Raw genomic sequence first — 17763 nt, forward strand, 5'->3', positions numbered from 1 at the left:
AAAATACTTTTGGTTCATAAATATATATCACTTGTATAATAAAATCTAAGAATCCCTGGGTGGTACAAATGGTTAATATCTCAGCTTGTAACCAAAAGGCTAGAGTTTGAAGCCACCCAGAGATACCTTATAAGAAAGTAGATTTTTCAGATCTACCTCTGAAAAAATCAGCCACTGAGAATCCTATGGCACACAATTCTACTTTGGCATTCATGGGGTCACCATTAATCCTTCTACTTAGTGGCAACTAGCTTCTGTATAAAATCTGGATCAATAAAGTATATGATTAGGTGAACGTAAGACTGATGATCTGCTCTGCAAACCTTCACTTGATTCACAAGAAAAAAATTTTTAAAAAAAATCTGGATCACTGGAATTTAATCTGGAATGCACATTGAGGGACATATTTCTGAGGAGCAATTTTTTCTCTTAAGATCTTATGGCTGGTTCCATTCCAGGCTTACTAAATAAGCATCACCAGAAATAAGGTCAAAGCATGTCTACCTTGAAACAATTTCCCAGGTGGTATATGTCTGTGGTTATACATGATTACCTTAGCTTTAGCACAAATTAATTTTTGAGTACTAACTTTGTGTCAGGCAATTATAATTATACATACTGTCTCTAGGTACTTAAAAGCAAGCACATAAACAGAACTAAACACATCACTAAATAATTCAGTAGACAACTTGCACAATCACTCACCTTTAAATACTTGGGTGGCCCAGCGACCTTGGAGCTCTGAAACGGGCATAATGGCTCCCAAGACCTGGATCAAGCCTATGATTGCAAGAGTTGGCTTTTCCAGGTTAGGAGGGAAGACCTTTTTATACAGAGATATCTTGTTTTTCACCACTTTCACAGAATCATCAAGAAAAGGAAAAGAAAAACTATAGCCTGTGGCAAAAATCACAGCATCAATGTTATCTTCCCTGGAGCCATCTTCAAATATGGCGGCTGTCTCTGTGAATTTTGTCACATTTCCTTTCACTTTCACCAAGCCAGAAATTATGCGATTTGGAAGTTCATCATTTATGGTTGGATGTTGACTCAGAGCTCTATGAGTTGTGATAAGGACCAAGAGAATCATGAAAGAGAGAACAAAAACAAACAAACATATCAGTATGATGTAAGTAAAATCTTTCTTTGGCAGAGGTAGTTAAACACTATTCTTGTGATCACCCTCATGGTACATCCATGAAATTTGAGGAAGATCTAGTTTATACCACGTTGGTATAGGTCAGATCTCAGAGCAGAGGTTGGACCCTGGCTGGCATGAAGACAAAGAATGTTGGGGGAGTGAAGAAACAGAGTCTTATTTGAGGAATGCGTGTTCAGTTTTTCAAGGAACATTAATAATGTTCTCAGTTATGTGATAAAGCCACAAGCTAAGGTTTCTATCCATGTATCAATTCACTGAGCAGAATTCTGTTTATTTTCATTTCCAGTTGCAAAGGCCCACAGCTTTTCAAACTGTATGATAAATGACATGTTTACAACAATTTATAGTGTATAAATTGCTTTTACTTTTAACTTAATTGACTCCTACACAAACCTCATGGGGCAGGGCAGGTCAACATATAAGTTTTATAGGTAAGGAAACTGAGCCCTAGAAAAGTGATCCGCCCAAGATTACACAGCCTAGGATTTTAGAGTTTATACTCAAAAGGGAGTCTATGAATTCCCTTCAGGATATTTTAGGCCTGTTAAGTAATATCTCCTAGGAGCAGCACAGGAAAAGGATACCAAAAAATAAAGCAAGGTTTCCACTGTCTTGGATCTTTCTAACAAACAGTCTGAAGATCCTAAGGTTCCTTACTCCAAGAGTTCTCAGCTCATCACATTTGAACAGGACTGGTCTAGCCTCAGCAATAGGATGTGTTTAAACAATTGTTACTAAGTTGTTGTCTTTAATGTACTTTGAATCTAAAACCATTAGGTGTAGATTTTATGCTACATCCTAATTCATGATTTCATCTTTCTTTCAAGATTTACCCCAGCTTCCTATTACCAGTATCATCACCCACATATTTGCCCAAGCCACTGTGAGTGAGGTTACCAAGGTTTTTTCTCTTTCTTCCCTTAACATACAGGGAACAGTTTTATCTTCTCTAAACAATTTCGTTTTGGATTGGGTCCCCAGAATTCTTCACCTGGGCTGTTACAGTTGGCTTTAGGGCCTCCTGCCCATCCTCTTCCAATCTAGCTTCTACACCATTTTCAAGTGGGTTGTTCTAGGAATATTATTTATTACGATGTCACTCACTTGCTTAAAACATTTCAATGACTTTATATGCCTTCACTCTAAATTTCTTATTTAGTATAATATACAAAGGTTTTCATGTAGCTGTCTGATGGGCCTGTATTCTGTGCCACATAATCTAGCCTTAACCAAATATGTGCAACTCTAATAGCATAATGTAATTTTTGCCACTCAGAGATTTTGTATTTGTAACTGGAATGTTACTCTTCTACCCATTTTTTTAAAGCTATTTCCTTTTATTTCATAAGCCATGATTTATTTTGCAACCATCAAAGACATGGGTGTTAGAATAATTGTGCACAAGGTTATTGGTGAACCACAAGTACTTAAAGTATCATCCTGCTAATGAATTTCAAAGGTAAAAATAAGTTTACAGTGAAGAAAATCGGGGGCTACCAAGTGTTCACTAATATGGGTTAGAGTCCTGGGCACTGTGGGCTAATGAGTCAGACCACATTGTCATTTGAACTGCAAGGTCGATGGTTCAAGCTCACCAGTTGCTCCTTGGAAGCCCTATATAGGGTTGCTGTGGGTTGGAATTGACTCGATGGCACTTAACAACAATAATATGGGTTAAACTAGAACACATCCTTCCTGAAGTGATCCATTGAGAAGGGCACAACTGCACTTTGGCAGTATATATATCAAAATATTTAGCCTGAAAATAATAATGAAGAAGCAACCATGCAAGTCCAAATTGAGAGACTTTAGGCAAAACAACTGGCATGGGCGTTTTCAAAAATATCCATGTAAAAAACTATAGCCAAAATGAAACCACAGAAAACCAATTAGGGATTTTTTTCAGATAAAGAGACTAAAGATTTATGAAAACTAAATGCAATGCCCTGATATTTGACAGGATCCTGAACATTACTGGGACAATGGGAAATTTGAACATGGACAATATCATAGTTCATGATACTGAATCCATTTTAAATTTCCCAGATGTGAATAATTACATTATCATTTTATAGGAGAATATTCTATATTCTCACAGCAATCCTATATAGGGTTTCTGAGGAGTATCTGGTGGGTTTGAACTGCTAACCTTGTGGCTAGCAGTCAATCCACAGAGTCACACCAGGACTCCATGGTATATATCTGTATGTGTGTGTGTGTTTATATGTATATATCTATCTTTAGAGACAAAGAGAAAGCATATGTACAAAATGTTAACTATATGTAAATCTAAGCAAAGAGTGTATAGATGCTCATTGTATTATTCTTGTAATTTTTCTGTAGATTTGAACATTACCAAAAATAAAAAAGTTGGGAGAAAAAAATCATTTGAAATCAGCCTTTAGGAATTCTTTTAGACTATATTCCCCTGGCTATGGGAGGACCTTTCCTTTATAGCCTCACTGTACTCCATACATTTATTTTATATTTTATTGTCTTTATTCTAATTCAAGTATTTAAGGTAACATCTATTTCTGGAGCTTATGGTTGTGTGACCTTAGGCAAATTATTAACTTCTGTATGTTTCAATGTCTTTATTTGTAAAACCTACACAGCTCTGCGAAACTTAAATGAGAGAACGCATGTGACGCATTTAGCACTGTGCTTGTCATATAGTAAGTCCTTAAAAGGGCTACGTTATTATTATTGGTATCAGTATTATATTTTTATCTCCACAGTCTCATGCCCAATAAAATGTCAGGTTCCTAATAGGAACTCAATGTTCGTAGAATGAACGAATGAATAAATGATGTAATACCCTCTACCACCATTGTGATGTTGTTTTTGTTGCTGGAACATTTTCTGGAGAAATGAGAAAATGGTAAATGCCAAGAAGAATCACAGACCACAGACCTACAGGCCTGTAGGTGCTGAACTTCTATGGGGGGAAAGGGAGGTATTTCTCATTTCAGATTCTGTAGATTTTCTTAATGAGGGCACCCAGCGATAGCTCTACTGTTAGCCGAAAGGAACAGTCCTTATTTCTACCACTTGGCTATTACCTCCCCACTCTGACCCTAGGGATATACCTGTGTTTAGGCTTCAGACCAAACATTTCATGGTCAAATCTTTGGTTCATCTTTTTTTCCAAATAAGAGTTAATTAATGATGGACTAAGCATAGTCTTCAGTAAATAGTAAAGTCGAGAAGATAACACTGTATCAGCAGGATATCCATGGTCTCCTACACGATTCAGGATCCAAGCCCCTCTCCTGGTGCTGAGGAAAACCTGGAACATGGGAAAAAATATGTTTGTTTTTGCCACTCTCTGGCTCATAAACCTTCAAAAGCATTCCAATTTCTTCAAGATTCATTTTAAACTCATAAGACTGGCTTTTAAATCCCTGAAAAACGGACTTAATTTTTTTTCTTATTGTTTTTCTTCCCAAGCACTATTCCTACAATTAAATTGGTATGTTCACTGTCCCACATATATTTTGCTGTGTTCCACCATTGCATTTCTATTTAACACTATCATACCAATCTGGCTGGCAAGTCCCCTTTCCTCTTCATTCTTCATACTCTATTAATTTCAAGATCCAGATCAGGTCAGCCTCCTCCATGAAGACATCAGTTAGCAACTTTCTCTCCATACACCGACCTTCTCTAGTACTTACACCTGTAAAACTCCAGTAAAGCCGTGGAGTGGTAAAGGTGAACACAACTGGAGATCATTTCATCCAAACTCCTTAGACTGAATAATTATGTATTATCTTTGACTTTGTATTACTATAACAAACTTTCATTATTTGTATTGATAGTAAGATATTGGATTATGTGGATCTTAAATTATGGATAACACTGAGAAGAATAGGAATTCCAGAACACTTTTTGTGCTCATGTGGAACCTGTACATAGACCAAGAGGTACAAACAGAACAAGGGGGTACTGACTAGTCTAAAATTAAAAAAATGTGTGTCAGGGTTGTATCCTTCCACCATACATATTCAATCTGTATGCTGAGCAAATAATCCAAGAAATTAGACTACATGAAGAAGAACATGGCATCAGGATTGGAGGATGTCATTAATCTGTTATCTGCAAATGATACAATCTGGCTTGCTCAAGGTGAAGAGGACTTAATGGATCAAAGATTATAGCCTTCAGTATGGATTATGGTTCAACATAAAGAAAACAAAAATCCTCACAACTGGATCAATAAACTACATCATGATAAATGGAGAAAAGATTAGAGTTGTCAAGGATTTCATTTTACTTGCATCTACAATCAATATCCATGGAAGCAGCAGTCATGAAATCAAATGATGTACTGCACTGGGCAAACCTGCTTCAAGGTGTCTTTAAAGTGTTAACAAGCAAAAATGTCACTTTGAGGACTACGGCACATACTTGTGGCAAGCCATGGTATTTTCAATTGCCTCACATGCATGTGAAAATCTATTTTATAGATGAGAGGTATGGAGAGAATGAATAACTTGCCTGAGATCATACAGATAAGTAAGTTTCAGAACTGAAGTTCTAGTCCAGGTCTGACTGACTCTAAAACCTTTGCTTCAGGAATGATTCACTGATGACTTAAGTGTAAGAAATGCAGATTGCTAGAAGAACAACAGGAAGCTGGTCAAGCTTTCTCTGTCCTTCCCTGGCTAAACCGTTAAGGTTTTCAAAATTGTAAACAACACAACAAAAAACCAGGTGTACTGGTCAGAAAGAGACTGGAGGCAATTAAAGCTATGATCCTCCCTCGGCCACCCTTCACATCTGGAAAGGAACTCAGCCTTGTGGCCCAGTTTTCAGCGGAGCAGTAGATAGGTATATAGGACACGTAACAACGCTAGTAAGGTATGCTCACCATGGAACGGTCAATGTTTCAAAATCAAAAGGGCAGCATTTACCTAAGGAAAAAGTTGAGAAAGTGGGTGGAATGGAAATAGGAACCACAGTGGGATAGCTGTTTTTACAGGAGGGGATTGCAATAATTAAGATGAAACATAGTGTTTGATTTGTTGGATGCAAAACTGATGCTCTTGTCTGTAAACTTTCACTTTTTTTTCTTAAGTTAGAAATAGGAATAACATAAAAAAAAATTGAATAAATAAAACAAAGTATATCTCAGAGTTTCTGAAACAAACAACTGATTGGCTGTTTTGGATATCCAAATCATTAACGTGATCAAGAAAAGAACTCCCTGCCCCAAAAGTGTCTGTTGTTGTTGTTGTTGTTGTTGTTAAGTGCCGTCGAGTCGGTTTCGACCCATAGCGACCCTGAACAGGGTTTCCGAGGCTGTAAATCTTTACGGGAGCAGATCGCCTCATCTTTCTCCCACGGAACAGCTGGTAGTTTCGAACTGCGGACCTTGAGGTTCGCAGCCCGATTCGTAACCACTACGCTACTGTATGATTAAAAAAAGAGTTGGATATTACCTGAGGTCAATCCCTGGCAAAGGATCACTTTTTTTATATTACAAAGCTCTCTGGAGATCGTTTCCAGAACTGTAAGGAAGCTCTGATATAGAAAGAAAGCCTGTCTGCAAAGGGATAATCCCTTACTTCACACTCAGATTCTCTCCTGGTGTGGTGCTGTGGGCTAATGCACCAGACTGCAAAGCCATTTGAACTGCAAGGTCAGTGGTTCAAACTCACCAGCCACTCCTCGGAAACCCTATATAGGGTCACTATGGGTTGGAACCAACTCGATGGCACTTAACAATAAAAACAACAACATCATAAGTAATGATGTGTCAAGGTGGATCAGCACTGGACTATAAACCACAAAGTTAGAAGTTCAAACCTACCAGCTGCTCCTCGGAAATCCTTTTCAGGGTCACTATGAGTCAGAACTGACTCGATGCCACTTAACAACAACAACAACATCACAACTAAGCACTGGTACATGTCACAGTTCATTTTAGGAATCAAATGACTGCATACTGGCGATATAATTTCTGATGAGTAATAGAAGGGCTCAGAACCTTATTTTAAAGTTTTTCTGCTTATCAGTGACATTACATACATCACAAGGAAATTGTGAGAATTAAATAGTATGTTTGGGGAAAGTGTGGCAACATAGTAAACACTTGATAAATACTTAATGGTTATCAGATCCTTACTCCAGTCTTCCAACTATACCTCTTAAAAAAAAAAAAAAAACCAAGCAGAGTATTTATAAACCTGAAATTATAAGAGAAAAATGTGGGGAAGACTTTTTTTTTTTACAAGAAGAGGATGTTTTCACAGAAGCATTATACCACAAGCTTGCTTGACACACTGAAATTTAAAAGTCCACTTGAACTTTTTTTGATTTACAAACAACTTCTCAGAAATACAATTTAATATGTAAAGCAAAATGTTAAGAGTCCAGCAAATGAGTTTCTTTGGTTTGCATTAGCGGTGGGACATTATGTTGACTTCCCTACAGACAGTTTTGCTATGCATTTACCCAAACATGGCTCTTCAGCAATCTGCAGTTCCTCAGTGTGGTAAGAGTCAGTCCTCTTTTAACTGACCATTTGACCAGCCAATGGTAGCAAAGAAGGCTCATGCCATGGGTCCCCTTACTTCTATCATCATGCCCACACATGTTTTTCCTCTTTATTTATGTGTCTCTTTCCTGATAACAGCTGTTGAACTAGTTCATGAATAGCACATGACATCACTTATGTGGTGATAGATGGGGATAACACTAAGAAGCATGACGGGGAAAGGTTGCTGGGTATAGGCCATTTAGCAAAGTTGGAGCATTAAAGCATATTTTTTGAAAAAACATAGCTTAATTAATGTTACTTAGAGCCAACCCAGCACTTAACTTATTGTCAGTAAAGTTATGCTTTAATAATGACACAATTATCAAGACTTGACATGTCTGTTTCCAGGAATTTATACTGAAAATACTTTTTTCACAGTTCAAAAATATACAAGGGAGCTTCAAAAAGTTCAAGGAAAATTTCTAGTGTTTTTTTATTTCATTTTTTCACGGACTTTTTGAAGCCCCTCATGTGATGGGAAAAAAAAAAAAAAAAATCCCACCAAGCAGATAGAAATTGCATGAGAGTGAGCATTGTTCTAATTATATGGGATACTAATGTGTGGGAAGGCTGAGGAAAGCTGAGTGTGTGTGCTACTCTGTGGCTGCTTTTCAGATTGATACCCACATAGTCTGGAAAGATTACACTAAATTGTTCATTTAAGGAGTGAAGAGGAAAATATGGCCTCTGCCCTATGAGTGATAAGCTTTCAACGATCATGATATGGCACTTCTGCTGGCTAACAACGATCCTATACCCTGAGTGCTACCTTCCAAGGCGCTCTCCCAGAAATTACCTGGCCTTCCTCCAAGCCCAAGACATACTCTGAGAAGATGACTGGTTGGGATTAGGAGCACAGTGGTCATGAGCTAATTCTTTAGGGTGAGTCCAACTCAACCACTAAACTGGGAACTGGGAACCTTGGCTCCATTAACATCAGTCATATTGTTAACTGAGGTCACAAAACCAATTCCTACACTTGCCACTGGTACTGATGGGCTACCATGCCCTCTGTTGGTGCCACCTACAGCTCCCATGGTTGTGGAACAGTAAATAGTTCACTGATTCAAACCTGCTTGGCTGTGTGACTGATTTCCACAGCCAGATCCCCTCCAGAGTTTCCAATACCAATTACAATGACTCTCTTTCCAGTGAAGGCCAATGGGTTTTTATAGTCTCGACTGTGGAAGTACTGTCCTTTGAACTTCTCAATGCCTGCAAAGGAAGGGCAAATAATTGTTAAGTGATGGTTTATATGATGGATGTTATTTGTCAAATCAGTTGGATACACGAGTTTAAGCCCCGATTTTCTGCTGTGTTCTCCCTTCACTCAGCTGCTGTCTGATATTTCTGCCTATTTTCTTTTCCCAAAGCCTAAGCTTCCTCACCAGAAAGAGTCTGGTTAACTCATTTGGGACCTGCTTCTACTGTGGACTTACAGACTTACAAATCCAAACTATCACACAACCTTCCATTCTTCTACTCCCTTAAACATATACTCTCTGTAGGACAAGCCCTGGATTGCTAACAGCAAGGTCAGAGGATCAAACCCACCAGTCATTCTTCAAAAACCCTATGCAGGGTCACTATGAGTTGGAACCGACTCAATGGCACTTAACAACAACACTAACATTTCTTTTTAAAAAAAATTTTTTTAATGTTTTATTGTGAATTACATGATAGTTTACATGAGAGAACCTCAGTTCCATATTCATTCCATCGTATATCATTACATTGCCATGGTTCCAATCCCCTCCATGCCACATCTTCCGACCAAAGGGCATATCCTAGAATCCCGTGTTATACCCTCCCCCCGCCCCCCTCAGTCTTCAGCCCACAGTTCCTTTCCCTCTCTGGATCCAAAGTCCCCAGCCGCTTCATCCCTCCTTGTCATCATCTCTGTCTGCATCTCAGGCATCCCCGGTTCTCTGGGTGGGGTCCCATTCTCGGCTCTTATCCGTTGGTGGTCCCAGAGACCTCCGCTCCTAGACTGGAGAAACAATCGCTCTCTTCCTTGCTACAAAATATCTACCCTTGCATTTCCAACACTCACAATCCGTCTTGATAACCATTATTCACCTGGCCTTAACATACAGTGTTGCATGTTACCCATCTGTATTTCATTTCATCAGCTCCACCTAGACAAATTGGATAGTACTCACTGGTGATTCTGCCTTCCTCCATGCCCCTTAGCTCTAGGTTCCCTCTTGAAAGCTTATAAGCCAGTTACTTCTTGCCTTTGTAGTCCCTCCCTCCCCATTTGGGTATCCAATGTCCAAGTTGTCCCTCTCTGTCTACTCTGTGTGTGGAGGGAGTGGGAATGTTTCTTGCTGTAAGGATTTGTTGCCTCTTTTGTGTCACTGCATTCATATGCATAGGTCAAGTAACAATAACATTTCAATTAGACAAGGAGCTCTGGTAGCGTAGTGGTTACGAATCGGGCTGCGAACCTTAAGGTCAGCGGTTCGAAACTACCAGCCGCTCCGTGGGAGAAAGATGAGGCTTTCTACTCCCGTAAGGATTTACACCCTTGGAAACCCTGTACAGGGTCGCTATGGGTTGGAACCGACTCGACGGCACTTAACAACAACAACATATATATATATATATATATATATATTTTTTTTTTTTAGCAAAATGATAAACCAGGACAGACTGTACTTAAATTCTTTCTTCTATCAAGTTTTCATATCCCACTTAGAAATCCAACATGTCTATTTGTTTCCTTGGTTGTTGAAAAATTATTCATTCAACATAATATTGATCTGTAACAACTCTGTGCTTTCTCTTTTGATCCAAAAAAAACCCAATTTTCCTTTAATTCCCAAAAAGTACCATTATCTGTTACCCTGCTCCTAATGCCCAAATGTCAGGGACACATCTAGAATGAAGCATTACTTCATTTTTTAGAAAATAATCCAATATTCATTTTCATACTGTTCCACCTAGAAGACAACCAGAGAGCAATGTATGGACTCCCTCAAATTGCACATCGACTACAAAGGTCATTCTATCCCCATCTCAGCTTGCTGGCCTCTGGAAGAAGGGAAGCCCGAGTCTCCTGGATTTCTGAGGTTGGGCTCACTCAGACTGCAATCCTCCCTCTCCACAGGGGTAGGCCACAGGTCACAGGCTACAGTCATGGTAGTTTACTCACCAGGGAAGTTTTCCAGGGGCAGATGAGCATTGGTGTGATGGCCGGTGCAAACCATGATTCCATCAAAGACATTTACCTCCTTCTTCCCAGCAGACTCAGTGACCACATCCCATTGGCCGGAAGTAGGGAAGTCAGGCCGCTTCTTCACACTGCACACAGAAGTCTGTCAAGAAAATGATTGGCCCCAGAGGACTGTAAGTGCAACCCAGACAGTGGACACCTTTCCTGACATGACTGTCTGCTTACAGAGTGTTACACAAAGGGTTGAGGCCACAGGTACCCTTATATAAAAAGGTCATGCAGGGAAATTTAATCTTCATACTCCACAAGTAATAGGTATATATATTATTTTTGTCTGACAGAAGTTCCATTAGGCAGGTTAAGTACAATAGAGTTGTTTGGCTAATGCTCTACTCCTATTTTAAAATCTGCTGCTTCCTTTAAACATATTTTAATTGTGTTTTAGGTAAAAGTTACACAGCAAAGTAGGTTCCCATTTGACAATTCCCATACAAACTGTTCTGTGACATTAGTCACATTTTTTTTCACAATGTGTCAATATTTTCTTTTATTACATCCTCGTTGTCCTGCTTCCAGTTTTCCAGCCTTCTTATTTTTGATCTTGAGGAATTGCTGACCTTTTTGTTTCATACAAATAGTTTTCAATGGTGCATTTACTCCCAGATAATAATCTTCATTTTTGTGCACCAATCTGGTACTATACCTCAGGATACAGCTTCGGTTCAAGGTTTAAAAGTACCTTGTGTTGGCAGTCTCAGGGAGCCCTGGAATCTCAACTGGCCCAGGAAATCTGCACTTTTGAAAAATTTTTAGTTTGGTTCCACGTTTTTGGTCTCCCCCCACTCCCCCATTCTGCCAGGCTCTAACCACTGTAGCTCTGATCAGAAGGGTTGGTAGCGGCGGCCTGGCAAAACCTACTTCTTCTGATGTCAGGGTTATGGTTGGCAAGGCTTCTAGCCCTGTAGACTAGTTTCTTCTCAGAGACTTTGGTTTCCTTCTTTTTCTTTTGCTTCTGACAAATAGAGATGAAGAATTGGATATGTGTACCTCCTTTGCTTCTAAAACCCATTTTTATCAGTTCAAATCCAACTCACGGTGACACTCTGGGTTACAGAGAGAAACTGCTCCATAGGGGGTTTTCTTTACAGCAGCAGATCATTAAGCCCTTCTTATGAGGTGCTGCTGGTTAGAACTGACCTGCCAACCAGTAAATGTCACTGTTAAGTACTGCCAAGTCATTCCTGGCTCCTACTAATCCTGTATAGTGTTTTCAAGAAATGGCTGGTGGGTTTGAAATGCCAGCCTTGCAGTTAGCAGTCCAGTGCTTATTCTACAGTACCACAACGGAATTCCTTTAGGTTAGCAGTGGCAGTTATGTGCCATGGAGTCAGTTCTGACTCACAGAGACCCTGCATATGGTTTCTGAGGCTGTAATCTTTACAGGAGCAGAAAGCCTCATCTTTCTCCTATAGAGCAGCTGGTAGATTTGAACTGATAACCTTGAGGTTATCAGCCCAGCTCACACGTAATCCAATTAGCTATCAGAGCTCCTTTTTAGGTTAGTAGTCCAGCATAAACCATTTGTGCCTCCCAGGACCCTCTGCTTCCAGAGGACCACTAATTACTAGGTTTCTTGGACCATGGCTCTAGGGTACTGAGTGCTTTTATGACACCCCATGCACTAAATTCCCCACTTCCCCAGACATCCTGAGATCCTCGGATGCCTTCTTATCCCAAGTGCTGTTCTCACTGGCTAGTCTTAAACATACAGGGGTCTGTTGTTGTTATTTAGTGCAGATGTATTACAAGTGGCAACCTTTAACAGCCAGAAATCTAGTCTCTAGCAGTTTGTTGTTGTAAGGTGCCATCGAGCTGGTACCAACTCACAGTGACTGTATGTTTAACAGAACAAAACACTGCCCAGTCCTGTGTCAACCTCACAATCATTGCTACGCTTGAGCCCATTGCTGCTGCAATATATAGCAGAATGACCGTAAGGCAGGAGATTGGGACATTTTATCAATTGTTATACATAGCTATCTTTTAATGACCAAGATTAAGAATTATTGAAAAACCACAGAAGACTTTAGGGCAGGAAGGAACCACTGAATGAGCTATTATAACCATCTTGTTTTACAAACAAGGAAAGTAAGACAAACTGAAGTTCAGTAACTTTATTTATCTGAGGTCACATACAAGTTAATTCAGGGTAGACCAAGGTTTTTGTTCTCCAATTCAATGGTTTTTCTCACTACACCAGAGCTAATTTATCTGTTGCCTCAATAACTTCCAGTAAGTACTTGACTGGGTCGCTGGAGTGACCATATAAAACAATATCTTAGAAAGCACTTTGGAAGGTATAAAAGGGCAACGCAGTAGCAGACAAATAATGGGGCCTGGAAGTTTTACCCTTCCCACCAAACCTTCCCCTCATCTCCTGTTTTATTGTAATCAAATTACACGAAATAAAAGCATTCTAGCAGGTGGCTTGCTGAATCTACAGCCAAAATGGATTGAAGAAATATGTTTTCATGGACAATATTTTCAGATACAGAGGGACAAAGAGAAGAGTTTTTGTTTGGGTAGGCTAGATACATAGCACATCAAGTCAGTTTTTGAATGCACACATTTGTAATGAAATCACACTACTCACTTATTTGACAAACAACTTCAAACACAAAGATATACATGAAACTCCCTACCTTAAAGCGAATATACTTTACGAGGTCAAATTCTTTGGCATACATCCTGAAGTACTCCAGAACCTGGGAATTGTGCATGAAGTTGGGATAATGATCTGGGATGGGATAGTCACTAAAGCACATCATTTCCTTAGAAGTATTGATGACCACCGATTTGTAAATACTGGCCCTTCCTTCTTCAGGACTCTCCTGCAATAAACAAGAAAACATTCAGAGCCATTTCAGAACCAACTGTATGGTATATAAATAATTAATATACATTTGAAAAAAGTACTTTGAAAGAAATGCAGTTAAAACAAACTAGGCCTGGTGTGGTGAAATTGGATAAGAACCAGGCTCCTAACCATGAAATCGCTAGTTCAAGCCCACCATCCACTGTTCCAAAATCCTATCCAGGGTAGCTATGAGTCGAAACTGACTTGAAGACACCTAACAACAATAACAACAACCACACATACAGTACTGAGTCAAAGCTATACCTCCTAGTATTTATACCCTTGTGTAGGTCCTGGTGGTACTGTGGTTTAAGCACTGGACTATTAACTGCAAGGTTGATGGTTCAAACCCACCAGCCATTCTGAGGGAGAAATATGTGGCAGTCTGCCTCTGTAAAGATTCAGTTTCAAAAACCCTAAGGATGTTTGTGTGTACATCCCCCCATATAACCAGAGAGAATAGAAGCAAATACTGTTGGATGACGATGCACGGACAGATTGTAATCATTGCAATGAAACGATGAGAGTGTAAAACCGATGTTCTCCCATGAAACTATCACTCAATTCACAATAAAAAGTTAACAAAGCAAACAAACAAAAAATCCTAAGGAGCAGTTCGACTCTGTCCTAAAGGGTTGCTGCGTGTCAGAACCACCTCAATGGCAGTGGGTTTGGGTTTGTTTTTTTAGTCTCTGCTCCTTGGATTTGAGTTGACTTTTTCACTTGCTTTTGAACAACAGCATGCAGTTGAAGCGACACTTAATGACTTCCAAAATGAAGTCATAAGTAGCTATGTAGCTTTTTCCTGGGTCTTTTGGAAAGCTTACTGCGATGGAAGTCAGCAACTACCCTATCAGAAATCCAATCACTCTAAGACCACCACACTGTGAGCAAGCCAAACTAGACACACAAAGAGAATGTTTGGAATAGAGAAATACATGCCGCCCCCCCAGAAATTCCAGCTATCAAGCTGAGTTCCAAGCACATGAGGCAAGAGGCCATAGCAGATGTCCAGCCTCAGCTACTCTCTGAATGCTAACCCATGAGACTCCAAGTCACTGCTGCCTAAGAATCTTTAAAATACTTATATACAGTTACATGTATAATGTAAACACATAGATTATATAAAACAAAGTATATATTGTAGTTATATATATTAACAACAAGAATTATATAGAAATTAAATATATAAATATAAAATATTTGTTGTTGTTGTTATTTGCCTGGAGTCGGTTCTGACTCATAGTGACCCTGTACAGGGTTTCTGAGGCTGTAAATCTTTACGGGAGCAGAAAGCCTCATCTTTCTCCCATGGAACAGCTGGTAGTTTAAAACTGCTGACCTTAAGGTTCGCAGCCCGATTCGTAACCACTACACTACCAGAGCTCCTTATGAGACATTATAGAGGTCTTTGAATCTTAAGCTGGTATATATGAACTTATTCTATAAGAAATGGGCAAAAAGCTAAAGAAAATTAATTAGATCAGTGATATAGGCACAGGTAGGATAAATGATAAGAAATGACCTGGAAGAACCATTGTAAAATAATTATTAGCCAAAGGAAGTGAGATCTTGGAGTTTGGGAAGAGACAGGCAGAAGGAATCGAAATGATCCATTAAAGGTCCCTAGACTGAAACGTTCTCCAATAAAAATGGGAGGAACACCATCCAGAATATGGATAAAGCCAACAAACATTTTCATTTGTGGCCAGTTAATGTCTGATAATGGCCAGTGTCCCAATCAATACTTGTTCATTTCTGAAAGGGAAGAGGGATCAAGTTGGCTAAGGTGATTTTCCATAATAAGAACAATTTTAAAAAATCCAACAGACTTGAAAAGTTACCATTTATGATATGTCAGTGACAAAATAATAGGCTTGAAAGATATAAGGAACCCTAATGGTATAATGGAGTCCTTCCTAGTATGGCGCTGTGGGTTAATGCGCCAGACTGCAAAGCCGTTTGAACTGCAATGTCGGCAGTTCAAGCTCACCAGCTGCTCCTCAGAAACCCTATACAGGGTCGCTATTGACTTCATGGCACTTAACACCAGTGGTGTAATGGTTAAGTGCTTGGCTGCTAACTGAAATGTCAGTTGGAAATAAAGATACCACATGACCCAGCAATCCCTCTAGATGGTAAATATTCCCAAGAAATAAGAGCCACGGCATGAGTAGATATATACACACCCACGTTCATCACAGCACTATTCACAATAGCAAAAAGATGGAAACAGACTAAAAGCCCATCAATGGAAGAACATATACACAATGGAATACTATGCAGTGATAAAGAACAAAAATCTGCAAAACACCACATGGCAGAGGCCATGCGGAGGACCCTAAACACAAAGGGCTCATTGTTAAGCAGGGCCACAGTGGGTCTCCCCTTGGAAGGCAAGGCCCCGAGGAGGAATCTCATGTGGGAGGGCTCTGCAGTTTCTGTCTCTTTGTTTTAGTCAGCTTGTTTTTAATTTTCTTGATTTTATGGTAAAAGTTTTCAGTAGAATCTTAGTAAGAATTATATTAGAGATTTGAAACTTGTTTTTAGGCACATTCACACCATATTCAATCATGCATAGTCCTAAAGAATGCTTTTCACACTAACAATAAGTTTCACCACTAGGAAAAACCAGCTAAAGTTTTTGCCAGTCCAAGTTTAAGATTACATTCAACATTCTGTGTAGTTTCTGTCAGGGACATTAAGACCTTTAGAAAATTAGCAAAAATGCAATTGAGGGCTAAGGGAATAGTATTAGATCATAAGCAGAAATCTAACTAGATGTTTTGTGTAGAGAAGTTATGAGGAAGTTGCTCCATTTCTTCTTAACTACAAAACTTTATGCTTCTTGTTTTTCTTGTTTAATCAAACATGAGAAACAACTGTGTTGTCAGTTACCATAGCAAATAATGTCTAGGTACATGTTGTGATTAATGAATCTATAGAAAATAATAGGTGAAGGTAGAAATAGGAGTTAAGATTTAGAAGTATGTTTTAAGGTTAATGTGACATTTTTAGAGCAATGAGGTTTGCTTACAGAAATCAAATATTGTCTAACTACGTAAAGGGGAACAAGGAAGATTTTGATGCTCTTGATGTTCTATATAGAAATGATTAATATGTATGATTTAGACCACTACTTTGAAAAGAATGATTAATAAATTGATGGTATAGAGTAGTATACAAGCTGTTTGAGAATCTGAAATAAAAGTAAGAGGAGAAATAAAATATGAAGGGAAAAAGAGGAGAAATAAAATGTGAGAGAAGATTCACCATCTAACAAGACCCATTGATTCTGTGAGCTTCATTTCTTCGCCGACGTCATACCTCCTTCTGTTGTTGTTAAGTGCCGTCAAGTCGGTTCCGACCCATAGTGACCGTGTACAGGGTTTCCGAGGGTGTAAATCTTTACCAGAGTAGAAAGCCTCATCTTTCTCCCATGGAGCGGCTGGTAGTTTCGAACCACTGACCTTAAGTTTCGCAGCCCGATTCGTAACCACTACGCTACCAGAGCTCCTACATACCTCCCTCTAGAACTCTCAGATAAGAGTGTCGGGGCTGGCTCTCGACAACCACATAACATGGATGAATCTGGAGAAGATTATGCTGAGTGAAACTCCAGAGTCCCCAATGTCTTCCCAAACACCTGGGGGCAATGGTAGGACTAAAAAATGGTTGTACTATATGAAACCTAAAATAAATTGCAGAAAAGCTCATAGAGTGGCCAGGGCCATAATTAATTAAGGAATTAAATAAATTGAGACATATTAATTGAGGAATTAACATAAATAAATGAGACATGGGGAAACCTGTGCATGAAGAATTCATTGTCTTTGCAAAGCAATAATGAAATATTTTCTTTTCTTTTCTTTTTCTTTCTTTCTTTCTCTCTTTGGATGGCAGAGTGACAAAGAGTTGTTTTATTATTTTTATGCACAGACCCTTAGTTGAATTTTTCTCTT

General features: G+C 39.1%; 1 protein-coding gene across 1 annotated transcript in view; it reads right to left on the reverse strand.

Annotated features, from left to right (window-relative positions):
• FMO5 (flavin containing monooxygenase 5) overlaps window positions 1–17763 on the reverse strand; it is a 42474-nt gene that overhangs the window by 12084 nt on the left and 12627 nt on the right. Inside the window, exons 2-6 of the mRNA XM_006861688.1 lie at window positions 13587–13775; window positions 10864–11026; window positions 8779–8921; window positions 4252–4451; window positions 706–1058 (exon numbers count right to left, since the gene is read on the reverse strand). Coding sequence (XP_006861750.1) covers window positions 706–1058; window positions 4252–4451; window positions 8779–8921; window positions 10864–11026; window positions 13587–13775 — 1048 coding nt within the window. The remainder of the gene's footprint in view (window positions 1–705; window positions 1059–4251; window positions 4452–8778; window positions 8922–10863; window positions 11027–13586; window positions 13776–17763) is intronic.

The sequence above is a fragment of the Chrysochloris asiatica genome, unplaced genomic scaffold (genome assembly GCF_000296735.1).
Source record: "Chrysochloris asiatica unplaced genomic scaffold, ChrAsi1.0 scaffold00042, whole genome shotgun sequence".
Lineage (NCBI taxonomy): Eukaryota > Metazoa > Chordata > Mammalia > Afrosoricida > Chrysochloridae > Chrysochloris > Chrysochloris asiatica.